A 21,187-nucleotide genomic window follows, 5' to 3' on the forward strand; every position below is an offset into this window, starting at 1 on the left:
CTTCTGCAGAGTACGCTCACTGAGATGTACCTTCTAAGAAAACCACGCATCAAAAATATAAGCAAACCTGACTGATGAAAGAAGGAGCACACACAAATTTAGTGGCATTTGGAGCTGAAAAGCCCTGTTCTGTAACCTTATGCATCCAGAGGAGTACTTACTCATACAAGTGGTCCCGCTGAAACCAATATTTACCCAACAAAAGAGTTAAGACTAACCTTAAAAATCCCTCCACTAGCATTCTTTTCAAATGTATGTTATATGAAAAAAACACTTTAATAAATAAATAATTTGAATGATGTATACTCACAGGAAAAAAGATGAAATGTGAATAATTTCATATTACACTGGCATATTACACTGGATGAGGTTTCCTATTAGTGGTAGGCAATGAAGGAAGAGGCAGTGCCTGGGAAGGCAGAATATGATATAAACACCCTTAATTAATTTATAGGATCAATATTTCTTCATATCTCCATAACTATTTGACTTACTTTTGGATCCAATTCATTTTTTAAATAACTAGCCTGTGCTCAAAGACAAGGGAGTCAAATACATTAAAATGCAAATGAGTTGAAAGATTTAGAAGCAGACAGATCTTGGTAACAAAAACTGGTCTAATTCTGTTCCTAAAAACTTGAAGAAAAAGAAAATGTTTTGGCTGCTTAGGTTTTTAAAAGTTCAGCTGAAAATGAGTTGAAGTGAAAAGAAACAGGGTCTTCATCTCTGCACTTACGCAGAGATAAGACTACAGGAAAAGCTGTTCTTGAAGCATTTCTGATGGAAGCACAACCAAGGAAAGTTAGAAATCTCTACAGAAAGCTGATTCCAGGCTGAATTTCAGGGTTTTCATGAGCGTCTTTAAGCATCTGGAGGTTCAATGTAAACAGAAGTCTACTCAATTTTGGAGCATCTTGCAACATCCCCATTTGAATTAATTTCATTTGTATACTCTACAAATCTGCTGCTGCACCTTGTGCACATGGCTTTATCTGCCATTTTACTATGCTAACCTGGTCTAAGGAATACAGGAAAAAGGAGCGGAAAAAAACCAAATTAATGTAGACCTACACGAAACAGACACAGTAGCAACTTCTGACCTGGCTAAAATCACAAGTGATTGCATTCTACCTCATCACATGTCCAGTAAGAAATTTCTGTATTTTTTTTTCTTCAAATAAACTATTACTAATGTAGGAATCCTTTAAAGTCATGTCCCTCTCCCCCTTTCTAAATGCACAGCTTTTGCATTTGGCAAGCATTCAGGACTGCAGGGTTGCTATCTGAATGTAAATACAGTTGACAGTTCTGCTCTCCACATTCATCCCAAGAATCCTTTTTTTTTCCCCACTTTCTTTCGTAGGTTTATGTCTCTTGAATTAAACTATATCTGTTGTATTGAAACTTTTTGTCCACCTTCTCTTCAGGGAGATGAAGTCATAGCTTTGAGAATTCAGCTCGTAACAGCTAACAGGTGATGTGTTGAGACAAAGCCAATTTTTGAACACACGACTTCCAACAGAAAGAAATCAGGGCCTTTTGAAAAACTGTTTGAAGCCTTTCCTCCAACCAAAAGAAAAATGAGAACAACATCCAGGAATCAAAGAAAAGTGAATGTTGGTAAAAATCCCATTGAGAAAATATTTTTTGCTATAAAGCTGAAGACATGACAAGGAGTCTGTTTATTGTATTTTAAATTAATCATTGCTCCATCAGCATTTTATTGAGTTCAGAATCATTTTACATGATTCCGGAAGGTTTTAACCCAATCAACCCCAATCAAGTATGATTGTTAAGAGTTTCCTGCATTCTTTCCTCTACATATTCCAGCCAACCCCCCTTGGAACCTGCAGTCTTAACGGCAAAGGTAGAATCATTTAATAATTTTTTTCCCCTTATGCATTCCAATAAAACAGTTCTCAGCCTTGACTCGAAGTCATGGAAATCTGATGCAGTGGAAATCAATTCAAGGAATTTCATTACTGTGTGCAAGCCTTGATATAACCTCAACCCTCAACAAGGCAATCATCTTTGTAGGATGTGATAAAAAAAAACAAAACAAAAAACCTTCATGCTTTCGTCTCTGGGCTATATCAAAACTGGGCCCCTTTGAGCACGAACCATTAACTGTGCCAGGTTATTGTAAGTGTTGTGTTTTTGTGAGGCAGATGATTGACTGATGTTTACATAAAGCACCAGTTCAGGCCACAAGAGTCATTTCCACTTAGAGCTCTCACACTTGACTCAAACTTCTGTTCAATCATTTCTTACATTTTTAAATGATCCACTACTCTTTGTAGATGTCCCGGTATAATTTCACCCGTAGGCTCTTTAAAGCTCCAGATTAATCAGTTTACAAGGGCACAAAGAAATCATATTCTGGGCAACCTGAACGTGAAGTCAAACTTAAATGCTGTCTATGTGCAATGCTCAAACCCTGTCTACCAAGTAAAGAAGCTACGGCACACTTCCCTTCTGTTAACTTGGCAAATTCCGATTTAACCCAAGTTATTTTTTTTTTGCAATGGCGTTTCCTCTCCCTAATAGTTGACACATAGTTGTTACTCTTTAACAGTTTACACATGTTTAAAAAATGCATTCAAACATGATTAATTTAACTGCTGCCAGACGTTACTTGATTGAGTGCAGCATGTATGTTTTGGCGTGGTTGCCTTAGAATGCAGAAGACCACTAATGTCTTCAGACTTAGTCTTGGTTTAGAGTCTTTGACCTTTACAGGCATACGTTATGAACTTGCATTTATACACACAAAGAAGTCAGGTGGTGGGTGCCAATCAGCGCCTGAAGCTAGCAGAAGCCAACACCACTAGTAATAAAAGAAAAGATGACCTCATATCAAATGTTTGGTTTGGGGTTCACCTTGTTTGGAAGGAAAGATTTCTGTACTAGGGGCCAGAGCACAAAGAGGATGGAGGGAATGGGTTGTGTATTGAGGATGTATGCATCAGGGTGCTGAGACCAGCATGCATGGTAGTGGTGCATGCCACTGCACACAAGTCAATGCTAAAGATGCAGCTGACCAAACTGGGTTACATAATTATTAGATTTCACCAACCAGACCTCATGCCATTTTTCTGTACTCCTCTTCCATCTAATTTTTATGCCGTAATCAACACTGTAGTATCTGTTTTCCTTCCGTTGGATGTTGCCTCCAATGCTAAAAAAACCTAGATCCTGTTGGAACAAGTTTAAATGCATACTATTTTCATCATTAATTAAAAAAAAATTCTGTTGTTTCTAAGTTTTGCCTAAGGTCTTTTCTGTATCAGAAATTATCTTTAGGCCATGTGGAATACATCCAATACATCTTTGTAATGAGATGTACAACTGAGCATAAACATTAACATACTGAACAGTATTTTTGTCTTACTCATCCCGTATAACCAGCAGAGTGGCTATTATGAAGCATACAGAAACCAATGTTGCTTTTATGTTTATCTGGAAGATGACATACTTACTCATTTCCTGAAACATGCCTACTAGAGGTGTGCGAAACTGGCCCTATTCAATTTGGATTTGTCCCGAATCGGAGACAGTGATTCGATTAGTTGATTTCGATCACTGTCCCTGATTCAATTCGGCCGAGTCCAAATGTGAAGATTCAATGCTGATTTGGAGAACCAGCAATTAGGACACAGACACAGCTTTAAATGTTTTTTCTACATACCGCCAGGCACTACGCACGGCTTGCGAACACTGCGATGGTAGGGCGGATGGAGCATCCCACAGGAGTGCAGGGAGGGCCCCCGGGTGCTTGGCAGTGAACCCAGAAGTGGACCGGAACTACTTCTGGTCCACTTCTGGGTCTGCCAGGGAGCGCATGGCCCTCCCCCACCCCATACCCTCCCCCAGCTTAGCGATCGGCTGCAGGGGGACCCTGGGTGCCCCCTCCCAGACCCAGGAGGCACCAGTCACCCAGTTTGGGGGCACAGGAGGGCCCTCCTGCATGCCCCCTGGCAGAGCCAGAAGTACTTCTGGTCCACTTCTGGGTCTGCTGCCCAGTACGCTGGGGACCCCCCCACACACTCCTATGGATGCTCCATGTACCCCACCATTGCAGCATTCATAAGCTACCTGCTACCTTGAGGTATGTAGAAAAACATTTTAAGCTGTGTCTATGTCCAAATGTCTGAATCAATCTGGAGGGTTCCAATTCGATTCAGAGAGATTCCTGACTCGATTCAAAGATTCAGCTACCTAATCGGGCTGAAACTCTGCCGAATCGAATCAGCAACCGAAGCTTCACACAGCCCCAATGCCTACATATATCTTTACTTGTTCCCATATGTATAGAATGAGATTTTAAAAAAAGAGGAAGTTGTTCTTCCATTCATAAGCCAAAGTCTGAATTTGGCTGGCATGCTTAGTACTAAGTTGTACTTGATAAAGGCAGGATTATTGTCCTACTTCTCACTCTTCTGTACTGGGATGGTCTCAGGCTACAATTGGGAGGGGTAAGAAGAAAGACATTACAAACTATGTCAAGAGATGGCATCTATAATTATTTGCAAAAATAAGAGGCACTTCTTTCCCATATAAGAGTTTTATAGGCGGAAAAAGAGAATGTACAGCAAAATAAACCTCATATTTTGTTTAAAATAAAACAGCAAAATGTGATGCTACTATTAAAATAAACAGCAATGGATGGCCAAATAAACAGCTAATGACTTTTGACAGAGTCATACTCAAATGCAATATTTAAAAGGTAAAATATATTGATCAAGGCATAAATCAAAGCGTAATAATTTTTAAGGGAGGAAATAAATCAATGATTGAAATCAGAAGCCATGTATGGTCCTGTACCAGGCTTTAAAAAGATATCCAAATAGGACGCAGATACTCTGAAATACTGCTTTATATATGGGCGTATGTGACTGTACTGCAATGGTTTTCATGGAAATTATTTTGTTTTAGTTGGTTTTCCATACATCTTGATCTACAGTGTTTTGAGAATAACCTGCAAATCCTTAGGCATAATCTTAGCCATATACTCAGTAGTTACACTAAACTTAACAGGACTGCTCATGTGTTAAGCATGTGCATAAGTGTTTACAGGATCTGAGCCAAGGAGGCTTATGGGAGAAAGGAAACTTTCCACTTATATATGTCGGAAGCACTCTGATTCATGCATTTATAAGGCTAGAAGGGAAGACTGTTAAACGTTTAATTGATAACACTACAAAGTCTTAAAAGTTAAACAGGCGTCTTTTACAAGTATAAAGATTTTGTAAGTAACTGTGACAATCTTGCTTCTGCTACAGAGATGGCACGGACCCAATGTAAAAGAAGGCTGCTACAAAGGAGCTTTGCCACTACACTTCTTTAGAAAGCTCACTGCTGGCACCGGCACACTTGCAAGCACAACAGCACTGTTGTGCTTTATGTGCAGTGTTAACCCATATTAGAAACACTGATCTTTCAACACTCAAGTTATTTTGCAAACCCCAAAGAGCATGCGGTACAATTAGAATTTGCTGGCAAGACAGATGCTCTCAAAATGAAAAAAAAAGTCTCACTGAAAATTGTGCACCAGAAGTTATGAGAGACACCAGAAGTTGTGAGAGGAAAACAGTACTTCCTTCTATTTCTCAGTTTGTTGATGCTGCACATTTCACATCACCTTGTGTCTAGGCAATGACACTTTCTCCTGACTAAGCAGTTTCTCCGAGGCTGAAAAGCAGCTCAAGGACTCTCAAAGTCTTTTAAATTGACAGTGTTTCTGTCCAGCCTTCAGATTTATAGTTTATATGTCTTAACTCTGCACCAGGGATTACTGTTTAAAAAAAGTTGCCCGTTTCAATCGGAGAAAAAGCATATCACAGCTGGAATTGTTTCAGCTATTTCAAAAGGGCACTGTTATCATCACTGGAATTTGCACCTATGATCTTTTTTCTACTTATGTGCCACTGGGTTCTTTTTCTCTCCCCACTAGTAAACTCAGAAAGCTTGTAACTGAAACCTGCTTCTAACCAGTGGTCTTTTTATTGTGGAATGCGGGAATGCCAAATTTTTGCCCTAGAAGAAAGTTCATTAGAGCATTTGCTTTAAAAACAAATGAAGTCACATTCCTACTCCAGTAGCTTGTACAGTTTTTCAGCAGCAAGGAAAGCACGAGAGGTGAACTGCAGTTCAAGCTGATTAATTTAAACATCAGACAAAGTCAATATTTGGGGTGAGAAGTACAGTTTACCAGATTTGAACACATCTGTCAATTTTGAGGTGGTCAACAGCTTCAGACAGTCTTCCGCAACTAAAATGCTGTGAGACAGAAGAGCAGACAACTGACCTTGAGTATCTGAAACTCCACTGCCAATTCTGGTGATATCATAAAGCTTGAGAACAAAGCTAAGTCACCAGAAACCCAGGGATGGAATTATAGCTCTGGTATTCAAAAGGTGCTTGTCTTCTTTTTTAACAAAATACATGAATTGACAATAAAATCCAGTCCAGGAAAAATTTTAATGGAAAAAACAGACGTTTAAAGTTTTCTTCTACCTGGACTTCAGTGACTGCAGGACAAATATAAATCAAAGTCCTATTTTTTTCCCCTGTATGCCTGCTCTCCTGCTGTTTTATAAACTTCTCCCTCTCCTCATTTGCTGTGACATTTTGGCAACTGAAACTTATTTCCAGTGTAGAGGAGTGAGCTGACCAAAAAAAACACCACTCTCGGGCCTGTTTCTGGCTGCCGTTAATATATGCTCAGGAGAATTTGATTTTCCTTTTTTCAGAACCAAAGGGTGTTCTTTTTCGGGTTGATGGAATATTCAGAGTAGATGTGTGTAACACAACTCCTGAAAATTATAGGTCCAAGGGGAAGATATGTGGCCGTGTATGTGGCTAGGCACATGTTAGAACAACTAAGGATCCATACAAAGACATCTGAATGGTTTTTCTGGTCCAAGATGTAGTACACGACCGTCTCTCTCACTCTGAGCCAACTGGAGACATAGGGGTTTCAGGTAATATGGCCAGAACTGATGCATTGCTTTACAGAGGAAATACGCAGAAAAGCAGATTATAGTTTTACATTAGGGAGAGCAGGAAAAGAAATGGGTAGCATGCCCTCACCCCTGCTGGGATAAGGTGAGCCATCCCAATCTGTCAGTGACCTCAAGGTATAGCCACCACAGCGCTCCTTTTCAGCCCAAACCAGTTTGCAATCCACAAAAACTGGCCCCAAAGTGTAAGGAGAACTGCAATGCAATATGCTGGTTGCCTTGATCTAATTTGACAGCACTATCTAAACCAATCTTGGGATGAAAGAAGAAATGTCACAAACATGAGTTATAAGGTATCATGTATGATTCTGGAGTATGTGGGCAGAACTGACCTGCAATGTACATCATATCATCTGCCTCAAAAGCTTTGACAAGACAAAAAGATGCATTATCTCCTTTTGCCCAACTCACTTTGGCAAGGTAGAGGTTCTATGCTATTTGTTTGTATGAAATCCAAGAGAATGAATGTGTATGAAGTACATTTGTAGACAGGTATCCATGTAGATTGTACATGCTGACAGGGACTGTTTTGGGATATTACTGTCAAAAAGCAGGACGGTACTGTATGCCTGACTTGAGCTATGTCTGACCAGACCTCAAAGTATATTGAAAAGTGGGATAAAGGGGATCCCTTTACTAATTGAAGAGCCAAATACAAACTAAATATTTAAAGATCTTTCTTTTCCTCCTTATTTATTGCAGCACAATAATGGCTACAGGGAACTGCTGGTCAAGACAGGAGCTGCCAGAACACCCGAGAGGCTTCTACCATCCCTCTGGTTGGGAAAAACAAAGATACGTGTTTTTTAGGCTCAAATGACCTGAAGTGGCTGCAGTACAGTGGTCTCTAGTGTACTAGAACAATGTATATTGCTTCCTTGTTAGTAAAGCTGTACTTCAATGCCCTGAGATGGTGTGCACGGTACTGAAAGACAGAATGTAAACTAGAGCTTGGGGGGCATCAGGGTATGACAGAGGAAAAGAAGAACTGAAAGTGCAACATATCCATGTTTTCAGGTTCTGGAGTGGTGCTGCAAAGTTCTTTGAACTGAAAAAGGGACAAAAGAATCTCTTAACTAGAGAAGAATGTAAAAAATAAAACAAAAATCTAAATAGCTATGAATATTACTGAAGTTGAAAGCCTCCTTTAGAGAGGACCTTTCAAAAACCGCTGGTCTGAACATTAATCTTTCAGTGCAAGTTCAGAAGGAGGTTTTTCAGTGGAAGTCAGTATCTAATGCCCTTTTAACTGCTCTAAATAGAAAAGGATTAAGATCAGGACTATACACTATAGGTAACAGAACTGCTTTCAAAGTTTCTAGCTTCCTTTTCATTGATTATGTCTCAGTGCCCTTTAATTCCTGACCCTCTTTTACATCCTATTGTCCCCTCTTCTTCAACCAACTCCCTTGGTTTATTTTCTGTATCATCATTTCCACTTCCCTTTCCAGATGGACAGGGTCTCCTTCCCTGCCATCTTTCAGGTTTACATTAGCTCATCTTCACTACATCACATTTCTTCCTCCATTCTAAGGTAGGTTAACATCCCCCATTTATTCTCAGATTATGGCCTGATAAGGCAGCCTTTTCCAGATTACCTTTGGGGGGGGGGGGGGGCGGGGATAGGAAGAGGAGGTTTTTGGCTTTACAGAGTGATGCTTAACAAGGCAGGCAGAAAAAAAGCTCTCTTACTGAAAGTCTCCAATGAGTTCCAGTGAACTCCTAAGAGTTCTGATGATCTTTGTAACACGCTTTCTTTTTTAAATTAAAAAAAAAATACAGTTTTCAAATGAAGATACTAAAACTCAAGGGCCTAAAAGACATGCCCCATGAATAATAGCTGCAGTGTTCAATAGACAAAGGGAGGAGAAAAGCAGGTGAGGTCAGACACAAAAGGCCCACCAAGATTCAATGGGGAGAAAAAAGAGCTAGATGTTAGATGCCCAACACATGAGGAGATGGAAGACTTCAGCACAAGGAATTCTACAACTACCTTCCCCCTAGTCATCCTGGAGAGCATAAATGCTCTACAATAAACTCATCCACCTAACAGGTGCCTTAATAGGTGAACTGCCTACATCAATGTATGAGAAAAGCCTATTATATAAACAATACTCTCCCCCTCCTAGCATCTCTGCTTTTAAATAAGGTCCTTTGGATGTGTGCTTTTATCTCCTCCAATTCAACTTCCCACAGTGCACAGCTGTTAAAGAAATACTACCCATTTCCTATAGAGTTCTCCATTCCCAAATATATCCCTGTTCCAGAAAGCCTCTCAATCAAGGATTTAATGGGTAACATGTGCTGCTCATTAGTACTGCCTCAAGCTCACCTGTACTGCTCTGCTCCTTTAAAAGGACAACATTCAAAGCCCCTGCCATTCCTCTCATGTAATAGCTATATGCACCAGCATTACCAGAAAAGGAAAACAAAGCACTCTAATTTCTTTTTATAGGGAGTCTACAGCATATAAGAGCTATTTTAAAGAAGAAAGCTAAAATGGGGTTGGGGGAACCTAACCAGAGACTTCTTGGAAAAATAAGCAAGGTTTGGTGACTAGCAGAAGAACACAGCCCAACAAGGTAATGTAAATGGTTGCTTTTTGCACAAACTGGGCAGACCATGAATGAATTCTCTTATGCTACCAATCTTTTATTGTAGCATTGGTAGGGGAGACAGAAGTAAAAACTGTGATGGAGAAAGCCAAACGTGAAACCTTTCAAATCACAATCACTGTTCCCTACCTCAGGTCTTGGCTGTGAGGATGGTCCATGGCTGTTCTGAGCTGAACACAAGTGTGTGCTCTTAGTGGTGACAGCAACATTCCTTTCACTTTAATAAAGTGACAAATCCAAATCATTTGCTTTGCTGCTTGCTGTCAAGAACATGAACAGGCACTCTAACTCTGCTTCCCTTTCCCACTTGACAGGGTACAGTATGGAGAAGGTATCATCCTTTGATGGATCAGGTATTTTACCACTGCCAGAGAACCAAATGAAGCAAGTGTTGTGTAGAAGTGCTAGCCGGGGGAGACTAAAATCAATGAAGGGTTTTCATTATCTCTTATTAATAGAAGTCTCCACTGAATAACAATCCATTTAACATTGGTGAAGCCTAAGTCCTATGCTGAGGCTTCTAAGCTACAGATATACAGATCCATAAACCGATAGGGCTGTGTGACTGTGACTAAGATTGTGGTTTGTTTTTATTGTTTACACTCAGTGGCTAATGTCAAGATTATTATCTCTAAAAATCTATCATCCTTGATAATACCTCCCATAGTGCAAACTATTATATTTAGGATTCATTTCAAGTTAGTGATTTCAGGAATAAACCATTTCAGGAATAAAACCTGGAATTTTTAAGACTTCCACAAGAGGAAGACTTTTTCTGTAGTTAAGCTCCTATGCGCTCTGTGGTATATCCAGGGTTTTATTTTCAGTTCTGCCAACAGACTTCCTTTATAATCTCAGGATAACTACTTTCTCTCTACCTCAATCTTCACTCTGAAAATAGGGGAAAAAAAAACCTTGAACTTCCTGATTTTTACCAGTGCAGCACTGATGTTACAGTGCTGGGGACAACAGAAAATGACTGCTAATGAAAGAAAAGAAACAAATTGTACTGAAGTACAGGCTGATAGAGAGTACATATTTACAGATCTGCTGACTAAACCTAAAAGTAAAGTGTGCATCTGGACTTCAAAATAAACAAATAGGAAAGTCCATTTCCACACCCTCCCACCCCAACATCCAGGAAGAAAGTAATCTAGAAGCCAGGAAAAATGTAATATTCATATAATTGGGTCAGTAATTACAGCATACCAGGAAGAAAAACTCTGTCCAAAAGTATTTACAGTCTAATAGAAATATAATATCAACCAAAAGCTCAAACGCAAGAGTGGAATTACATGGGACTGCAGCATGGGAAGTTCAAACCAGTGCCCGTTGCTGTCGGGGAGAATTTTTCAGAAAGGTCAAGTCTGATAAGAGTGTTTTTTTTAACAAGCCACGCCAAGCCAAACCCCTGGACTGGGATGCCTACAAAATACGGAGCTTTAGATCCAGGCCCAAATCTGGTGGCTTAGGCTTCTAGGTACCTCACTTTTGCAACATCTGTTTTTGCCTTTAGAAAAGACAGAAAGACAATTCAGTGGAGACATTTTCTCCTGTTTGTATATTATAGGAGTTTGCTTGTGCTTGTATTGATTCTCCCTGGTGCTACGTTGCATTTTTCTGTTAATCTTACCAGTCAGGTATTCAAGTACTGCGGCCATGTACACTGGAGCACCAACACCAATTCTGTACTTTGGGTGACCTTTCTTAATATAACGGAGCATTCTTCCTACGGGGAAGATGACCCCAGCCTTTGCAGAGCGGGAAGTCTTGGTGGACTTCTTCTTTCCACCTCTGCTGGACATTTTGTCTGTATTGGATCTGGAACAGCACACTATAAACAAAGGAAGACAAATGGTTACCAGTATGAAATGCAAAATGTAATGCTTTCCAGTGGTCACTGTAACCCCCCCGTCCCCCCCACCCCGTTAGAGGCAAGAGATTAACTATTTTTTGTCAGTAACAAAATTGAACCAACATTTTTGATTGTGCTCAAATACTACATCATGCTGAGCTTTAGCTAAACTGGACCGTTATTCTGAGGTAGACATTTTGAGTTAAGTCAATGGTACCTGAAGCATGTAGAGAGAAGGTTTCTTCACTTGCACACATCACGTGTGTGCATGCATGCGTGTATAATATAAACTTACAAATCTTGTTTTATACTGGATGCTTATCTTGTGTATGCATATAAAATGTGATTCAGCATTCAATTGGCAAGAAATCAAATCTGTAATAATGTGTAGGTTCATTTGGAGTTTCCTTCCAGCCTGGAAGACTTTATTACAGATAAATAAAACTGAACGCTGCTATCCATGAGGTGAAGTTGAGGTAGTTAATGTAGCAGGCAAAATGAGGCTTGAGAGGAAAAGGAGGGGATATGTTTCACAAACACATTGGAGGAAATACCTTCTCTTATGGAAACTGCCCCTGTCTGGGTTATCAAACGAGTACAGTACACAACAGCATTGCTAATATGCATGAGCAATGAATGTGGTTGTATGACTGTTAATGGGGTAATTACTCCTATTCAGACTGAATTAATCTACCTTTGGTCCTTACAGAACTAAGATCTCCGTTTTTTATTTTTTACTACTCATAGGTAGCAAGTCTCCACCTACTACGTACCAAGTTCTCTCTACTTTTGACAGAGAAAGACCGGAGATGAACCTTCTGGTTCTGAACCTCTGAGAATCTTGTTACCTGCAAATGAGGTTTATACCACTAAGAGGAGCCCTGGGGGAATCTGATCTTCAGGCTACCGCACTCCTTCCCCAAGGTAACTTGTTTACACACGACAGTCATCTGACAATGGCATTTCATTTTACTGCTGTAAAGAAACCTGCTTTTGACGTGTACCAAATGATTTTTTTGATTTACTTTTCTAGTTTCTTGCAGGAGCGCTGGTAATTAATTCATATTTTCCCTGTATTATCCATGCAGCATTTTATATTTTTTCTTACAAAGACTATTACAACTTTTCTTTTTAAAACATTAGCCAAAGGGAAACCAGTGGTATACATCTGTGATAGAAGAGCCCAGACTTCACCTCCTGCCCCAAATCCAGTCTGGCACAAATGGAAAACATTTAGACAGTGTATATATGCTGTTGTCAGTGGAAATTTTTTCAGTCTGTGTTTGTTTTTCATTCTGCCAATTCTCTGCTCCATCTTTCATTCTGATCTTCTAGGGGTTTTTTTCCCCTGTGCTCTCCCTAGTCTTTCCTTACAAAGTTAATAACTTGCATGTCAAACTTCAGAATTTCCAATGATGGAGTGAATTCAAAATTAGGCAAAACAGGTTCACCCAACCCTATTTTTAAATTTTGCAATTCCTCTGATATGATTCCTGATCTGTACTGACATGCCTTGAAGTCTTTTAAATCTCAACTACTTGTTGAGATCCAAGGTGCATAAATCTCATATCAGGATTATTTCTGATGACTAGGACCATATTCCAAAAGCTATTGAGCAGTCTCTTTTTTTACCCACACTCTAAAACACAGCTCTATTCACCAAAGGTTCAATATCTTCACAAAACTACTAAAAATCAATGAGAGAGGTTTATTGCTTGGTGAAGGTAAACACAATGTAGTTCTGTAGTCATACTGGATAGGCAAAACTGGCCTTTTTTCAAAAGTAAAGTTAGATCATCTTAGAAGGGGACACCATTGTCAAAACACTTCTTGCTTGCTCCACACTGGGTGAGATGCTAGAACAGGTCAAAAAAACCCAATGAATGTGAATGACTGCAAAAGCTGACTTCTTGGCTTGGGGGAAACAGATCTGAGTTAGAGTTTTACTATAATTGTTAAAAAAACACAGAACTTCACGATCATTTGACTTAAAATGCTATCACCTGATAGGTATTGTTTCTTTGTTAATGCCAGCAAATAAAGATGAAGCTTTTTTTTTTAATAATTGGAAACCTGACATGTAATTGTATGAGTATTTTCTCTACCTATTGTAGGCCTGTTTGCAAATATAGTCACTCATCTCAATTTAATTTCAATCAATTGACACTTGATGGAATTAACATGTTTAACAGTATATTATCCATGTACTTGTATAAACCAAAGCATAAGAAAACAATTAGAAAATGGAGGAGGGTGAAAACATACAACAGAAGTGAAAAAAAGACACATTTTTCCATAGGTAGCTTGGAAAGCTGGTGGGTTTCTATGAAGCAGTTGGCTAATTATAGCCTGTAAAAATTTGGCCTTTACTAAAAGCGAAAACATGGGAAAAACAAAGGAAGCACATTTTAAAATACTATTAATTCAAATAATATTTATTATATGTACTGTTCTACACTTAAAAAATAATCTGTACTTTTCAAGCATAGCTAACAGTTGACAAGGAAATATCGGGGCCTGCAGAAATACAGTAAAATACATAATTTTAAGACGCACAATCTTCTGACAGTCCTTTTTTCAAAGATTTATTAGCCAAAGATTTAGTGAGGGCCCATATTATCAAGACTGTGTGTGTTTTACAGAACTGAAGCACAGCATGCTTATAGGTGGAGATAATTTTTAATGAGGAAGTTCTGTCAAAAATGGAACTGGAAGTTCAAGTGTCATAACTGGAATGTACATGTTGTGATTGCTCATCCTTGCTTTTACATCATGAGTAGTGACTTCAGGGACTGATCCAGCCCCTTCCACAATCATGCAGAGACCCCTATGAATGTATTTCTAGACAGTTTGTGAAGGACAAACTGGGGCTGAATGCAAAGGAATCTAACACCTCGCAGATGCTCCCGTCCAGCTGGTAGGGGCACATGCCCCATGTAGATTTCTTCACCTAATGGGCTGAAAACTGCTTCTTCCAAAAAACCTGCTGAGCAGCTTTGCAGAAGCTCTAGGATCTGCATCTCTTTAGTGCTGAGTCTGGGGCTCCATATTCAGTAATCTGCAAAAACTCTACTCCACAACAGGTCTCCTATTTATAGTGTGAATTGGCATGAATTTACTGTACAGGTAGAATCATAGAAAAGGTCCTTCCAACCCTAACTTTCTATGCCAGCAGGGGGTTGGCTAATACATCTTTGCAAAAGGACTGTCCCATCTAGTCCAACCCCCTGCTCCAAGAAAGAACATCCCTAACTAGACCATCTCAGCCAAGGCTTTGTCGAACCAGGTCTTAAAAACCTCCAAGGATGGAGAATACACCACCTCTCTGGGTGACCTGTTCCAGTGTTTTCTACCTTTCTTGTGAGAGACTTTTTCCTAATCTAACCTAAACTTCCCTTGCTGCAGCTTGAGATCATTGTTCATTGTACTGTCATCTGCCACCACTAGAGCAGCCTAGCTCCCTCCCTCTTTCCAGGCTGGCAAACCTAGAATTAAGACCATTGGACCAGGTATAAAAACGCGTTTCACGTACTATACTTGGGTTCCTAGAAATTTTTGAAAATAGACAGTCTCAGAGCTTGTGTCTGTACACTCGTCCCAATAGATCTGATATATGCAGAATGAGAACACAAGAATTTAGGCAGAAGCACAGTCCTGAGATCAGAATCCAGAGAGGGAGAGAGGAGCAAAGTTTTCCTCTACAGTAAAAGATAGTTTTGGTACTTCTTCTGTGAAGTCACCAATCACAAGTTACTGGGGGCTGCCATGTCAATGGAAGTCCTAATAGTTTGGGTCCCATTCTCTGGCTTGTGAGCTTACTGAGTTCCCTCATGCCTCCCTGTAGAGTGCCTCGGTCATAACATATGTCTAGCAACACAGCCCACAGGATGCTTCCTCCCACAGAATGGTTGGAAGGGAATATGAGAGAGTCCCCTCTGCTCTCTCCCTGTAGCATGCCTGTGGGTTTTGCTCAGGGAGTTGGGTCATCTATCCATCTGTGAGCTGTTAACATTTAGAACCCAATATACAAGGAAAACTATGGAGCAATACAGAATTGTTGCCAAAGACGCTCAGAATAAATTGGAGTTGAATGCAGCATACCTGATATTTTAAAATACAAACTGAAGACACACATGGATGGTCACGGCAGAGTGGTATAGCATACAACATAATGGGATCAAATGGCATTACATTTTCAATTTCTACTACGAAGAAAATGACTCAACTCACGAGGAATGGAGATGTGAGTTATGAAAGTCATTCCTTCATATGTGGAAACAAATTGTACCATACATCATTGTCTCTTGATATATATCGTCAATTTGAGTGATGCTAAGTTTATCGTTAACTTGCTGCCAATTGTCATCAATCATATTCCATTCAACTTCCATTATTGGGTTTAAGCAAAATCAGCAGGAAAAAGCCTGTACTATTTTCCAGCCTACTATGCTGCTGATGGTCAGAGGAACAAGTTTTTCTTTAACATATTATATTCCCTTTAGCAAAGGTGCCTTGCAAAGGTTAGTTATAAACACCTCCAATATGTCATGACATATATTTTGCACAATGAATAGTATTTTTCTATAAAACTTGCTACAGCACTTCTACAGACTCTAGAAGATATCCTCTCCTTCATGTCCACAAATGACTTGCATCAACGTGAATAAAAGCCATGAGCTGACACTGTACATAAAGTATTTTATGACTCTCAATGTGTGATGATTAGACAACGGCTGATCATACAATCAAAAATGTAAACGCTGCAAGCCATAGAGACAGTGTGGGTTTTTGTTTGTTTGCTTTTTTTGTTCACCATACAACTGCTGGAACTGTAGTACTGTGAAGTGAAATGATCACACATTTTAAAGTTTTCTGTCTTAAGATATACCTTTATGAAGTTGGAATCTTTACTAAATTACCCAATATCTAAATATAAAAAGTTAGGGCACCTCCAGATAGATGCTAGAGCATATGGTGTTGGAGCCTGTCTAACTTACAGTAGTTAAAGAAAAATACTTAAAAAAAAAAATCTGGATTCAGGATTACCATTCTGTAGAATATGCATCTCACTGGAAGGAGATTAATTTTACATTGTTATAAATGCAAAAAACGTGATAAAAAACAGCAGGGTGATTTCAAAGAAGATGCTATTTGTACTTGTACACATTGTTCACAAATGTGCGGCTGTATATTAGGAACTCTGAAACGCTGCCAATACTAATAAAATGCCGAGCAATGTGCTGACTCATGGCTAATCAGTGGTCAAGTAAGGTGAAGCCAACCAAAGAAAACTTTACTGGAGGCCCCAGGGCTGTGATGAGCTGACAGTTTCAGGGAATGCATGTTAGGCAAATTTCTCTCTTTTTTTTCCCCCTGTTTCTTTGTAATGTAATATTTGGCAAACATCCCAAATGTGCAGGTTCTTTGAACAGTAGGAATACAGAGGTTTATTTTGACTGACAAGACTGGCATAGTACAAAAGTTAACTATACAGTTCATCTTTCACACCAGCCCTGAGCAGTTTACAATAGTTGCAGAATTTAACATCTGATCCAGAGCCCAATGAAGCCAATGGGAGCTTTCCAAAACCTGCTGAAGGTTGTGCTAAGATTCCCATGTCTATAGATCAAGCCCTTAGGAAAAAAGAATTCCAACAGACCACTGAATTAGCTCATAATGAAGATGAAGCCCCATACCCTGTTTGCTCGCCTCTGATCTACACTCATAAACCAGAGGTAAATTTACTAGCACCCCTGAGTACTGAGCCTAATGATTTCAATGTGGTTGCAGATAATTAAGCTCTATTTTAATTCCTTCTCCAAACTGGCTGCAATACCTCTGGTAGGACTGCAATTAATGTATGCTTGGTAGTAAAAGGCACATGTTTAACACACACCTGGAATGCCCCCAGTGTCTTTTCTTCCCTCCTGAAAGCCCTTGCTTCCTTCAATTCTGCCAGTACCCATGACATCTCCTGGTTAAAAGGTACTTAATCTCCAGTGGCTCTAATACCCTGCATTTTGTATTAGCTGAGCTAATGCTAAACTAAAGTCTGTTAAGAGGGTCAAGCTACAAACTTGCTATTAATAGTTGTTAGGTGCTGACTCCAAATGAGTATTTTAGCAATTAGCATTCAGAATGCTTGGGACTGAAACAGTGAGGGCTCTGATCAGAGGCTTACACCCACATGCTAATTGAAGATAAATTTTAACAGATTTGTGCATGGCATGTTGTCACAGGACAACTGGCTCAGGCAAAATGATAAGTGCTAAAATTAGTTAGAGTCATTTACAGTCTCCTTAACCTTCTTTTCCTACTATCAAAGCAAAGCCAAGATTTTTTTTTTTTGCAGCCTCAAAATTAATTCTATTGCAACACTATCTATTTCCTTTCACTCATCCCTAATAATTAACCCTGTAAATGCTGTCTTTCCATCTGATGTATACAGTAATAGCTGCGAACTGTACTATTCTGAAAAGCTGCATTCCAGTCTGCTTTGACAACTGCTCTGTGCTTCAGGTTATAAGAAACTGGTTCAGAATATGATGTTTACAAACGTCCCCAAAATGCTAGCTTAGCACAATGGGGTCCCAGGCCATGACTTAGGCTCCTAAGGGCCACAATAATCCAAACAACAGGGTTATAGCCACAAGCAAACAATCAAGTGGTATAAGACGGCTTCAGATACAATTCTAAGTGCGCTATGGAGGCAATAACTTTATTTTGGTTTAGGAAGAGTAAGAAAAAGTCAGGTCTGGCCTGAACTTAGAATACAGGAGTTGTATTACTTCCCCCATATGAAAATGAAAATGCATCTGTGCTTCAGGAAATAATACATCAATGGGGTACTGCAAGATCAATCTCCTTTTCAGATACAATGTTCTGTGAAAGTCATTTTATGAAGGTACATTGAAGGAAAATGCAAGACCTTCCAACAACAAAAACTTATTTTAGGGGGAGCTAAAAGCCATGTTTTTTTCACTATATGCAAGAAGTAACCATTTGTGTAACACTGTCAAAGTGGCAAAAGTGCTACTTACAGGCCTCAGAGACAGCCAGGCAAGTTCTCTCTCCTCTAAATGGACAGTACAAAATATATCAAGAGTGTGGTGACTGTCTTAGCTTGGCACCTTGCCACATATAACTAGAAAAATATAAATACTATTATCTTCACTGCTCATTAATGGGAGTATTGACATTTAAAAAAACCCAAAACAAACTGTGCATAATGGCACTTCTATTTCATGACATCAACAGGCATAAAAATTAGAAAGAGATGGCTTTAAATCACTGATGCATTTAATCAGAGACTACAAAATCAAAAAAAATGTGTTACCATGAAAGAATGATTCAAAAATTGCTCCAAAATGTTTGACATTTTGGAAGCAGGCAAAAAATGCAGTAAAGAGGCAATGTGGGTGCTTCCAAGGTGAAATCAAGCTGAAGAATGAAACCTCAGATAAAAATCAATGCTGCCTGGCTGTGTTCAAGGTGCACAAATGATAAAACAGAAGATACAAAACTTGCCTGGTGCAGAGGCCAGGCAAAATGTGATTCTTACTGTACTCCTTTCCCAGTTGAAATGTAAGAAGCAGGAGTGGGAAAGATGGTGTAACCAGGGACTCTCACACCTATTATCTGCCATAGTGAGGAACGAGTTTTCCTTCCCTCAAGTGGCACAGTAGCCAAGCACAGGACAATGGACCTCTGATTCTGAAAAGGGGTTTTAGGCAGTAGCACAAAAACTAGCCTCAACTGCTAATTTTGAGAGAGAAATTTAAATCTAAACTCTGATTCTGAAATGGCAGTTTTCTACCTGTGCTGCAGAGAGAGAGCTCGGTACAGAAGTCCCATGTTCAAAGGAATTTGTCCTGCAGGACTACAATAATTTTAAGGAACCCGATGTGGATGTTTTGGGTTTGGTTTCCTTTTTTAACTTTGATCGTTACAACCCACACTTCTGCTAATCCAAAGCTAAAATGAGGAACTCTCTCAAGATCTTCCACTGCTTATGTCCCTAGGTCAGATATGCTCTCAGTTACATTACAGTAAATAGGCAGCTGCATTTGGTCCAGAATGTACAATCTGCATTTGGCTTTACTGGCAAAACAGAACTATACATAATTTATATCTAAATAAAGACATGTTATAGGAACTCAAGTGGCCTTAACTGCAGCACTGTAACTGCACCCTAGCACAACAAACAAACTTGGAATTAAAATTTAGCTCTAAACTGCAGACACTCCTGTTTTTTTTAACTCTTTAAACAAACAGATATCTGGTATGGTTTAAGGACCACTCAGTCCAACCTATCTGTGAACAATGGCATTTAAAATAGCAGAAACATGAGAGTCAGAGAAATAGTAATCCTCTTGTTTATGCCTGTCTCCAGGATGGTTACCAGAACCCAGGTGTTGCTCCCCTAATGAGATTCTCCTGCTCTTGGGCTCGTTTATTCCTAGGAAACCCTTAGGAAGGAGGAGGTGCTCCCTCTGCAAAGTTCCCTACACACCTGTTGCTAAGTGACAGCCACACTGAATCTCAGGGAATTTGTTCTGAAGGTCAGAGCATGAAATCATCAGCTGTTACACAATTCAACAGCCATCATCTCCTGCCCACCAACACCAAAGGGGGTACTTCAGATGTAGACTGGCATCACTGAACCATGTCTCTTCCTATCTGTCCACTTAAGATTCAAAAGTCAACGTGGGGCCTCCTGCTTCTAAAGAACACACCAAACTACTTCTTTCCTTACTTCGAAAGATCACGCTCAACCCCTCCTGCAAATTATGGGAAGATGCAAAGCATGGAAAGGGGGGTACTTGATCCCGCCACTTTCTTCACCTGCCCATCCCCAGTGAAACCCAAGCACTTCTGCTTTGCATGGTTGTCTGAAAAGCCTGCATTAACCTGCAGGCTTGCAGTCTGGGTGCAGCGAGGACACCCACACCCAGGCATGCTCAGCACGGTTTGCACAACCCCTGCAGGCTGGCACTGTGCAGGCTTTGGAAGTGACAGCTTTACCGAAACATGCTCGACCCCTCTCCCCAGACAGGTTCGGTCTTCCCCACCGAGACAGGCTGCAGCCCTTGGTTTCCAACTGACAGGTCACTGGGCAGGGGGCTGGCAGGCAGTCCTGGCTGGCAGGATCTCCTGCTTCCCTTTCCTTTATGCAAGCGACCAACTCCGGGCCCTGCCCTCCGCCTGCCCAAGTGACGGGAGTGACAACGTCTCCTGCTGCTGCTTTGCAGCCCGGCTCCCTGCGTCGCTCCACATCATCTTCTCCTGGCCAATGACCCGAGGTGGGAAAGGGGGGTGGGGAGTGTGTGTGTGTGTGTGTGTGTGTGTGTGTGCATGCACGTGACAGGGGGAGGGGGGAAGCGTGTGTGTGCATTTGTGACAGGGAGGGGGGAAGTGTGTGGGGGGGTGTAAGGCAGGGGAAGGGGGAGTATGTGTGTGCTTGTGACAGGGGGAGGGGGAAATGCGTGTGTGTTTGTGGCAAGGGGAGGGGGAAGTGTGGGTGTGTGCGTGTGTGACAGGGGAAGGGGGAAGTGTGGGTGTGTGCGTGTGTGACGGGGGAGGGGGAAGGGTGCGTGTGTGACAGGGGGAGTGTGTGCCGGTGCGTGTGTGTGTGTGTGTGAGAGGGAGGGGGAGTGTGTGGGTGTGTGACGGGGAGGGGGGGAAGAGTGTGTGTG

The 21,187-nt window shown here is 40.5% G+C and overlaps 1 protein-coding gene across 4 annotated transcripts in view; it reads right to left on the reverse strand.

The window, feature by feature from the left end:
- Window positions 1-11,467, reverse strand: part of LOC109310106 (core histone macro-H2A.1) — a 45,276-nt gene extending 33,809 nt beyond the window's left edge. For all 4 annotated transcript variants that reach the window (XM_019535114.1, XM_019535112.1, XM_019535113.1 and 1 more), the window contains exon 1: window positions 11,271-11,467. In XM_019535114.1, the coding sequence (XP_019390659.1) occupies window positions 11,271-11,442 (172 nt within the window). In that variant the 5' untranslated portion in view covers window positions 11,443-11,467. The remainder of the gene's footprint in view (window positions 1-11,270) is intronic.
- Window positions 11,468-21,187: the final 9,720 nt, after the last annotated feature.

This window comes from Crocodylus porosus, unplaced genomic scaffold (genome assembly GCF_001723895.1).
Source record: "Crocodylus porosus isolate Cpor-Errol unplaced genomic scaffold, CroPor_comp1, whole genome shotgun sequence".
Classification (NCBI taxonomy): domain Eukaryota; kingdom Metazoa; phylum Chordata; order Crocodylia; family Crocodylidae; genus Crocodylus; species Crocodylus porosus.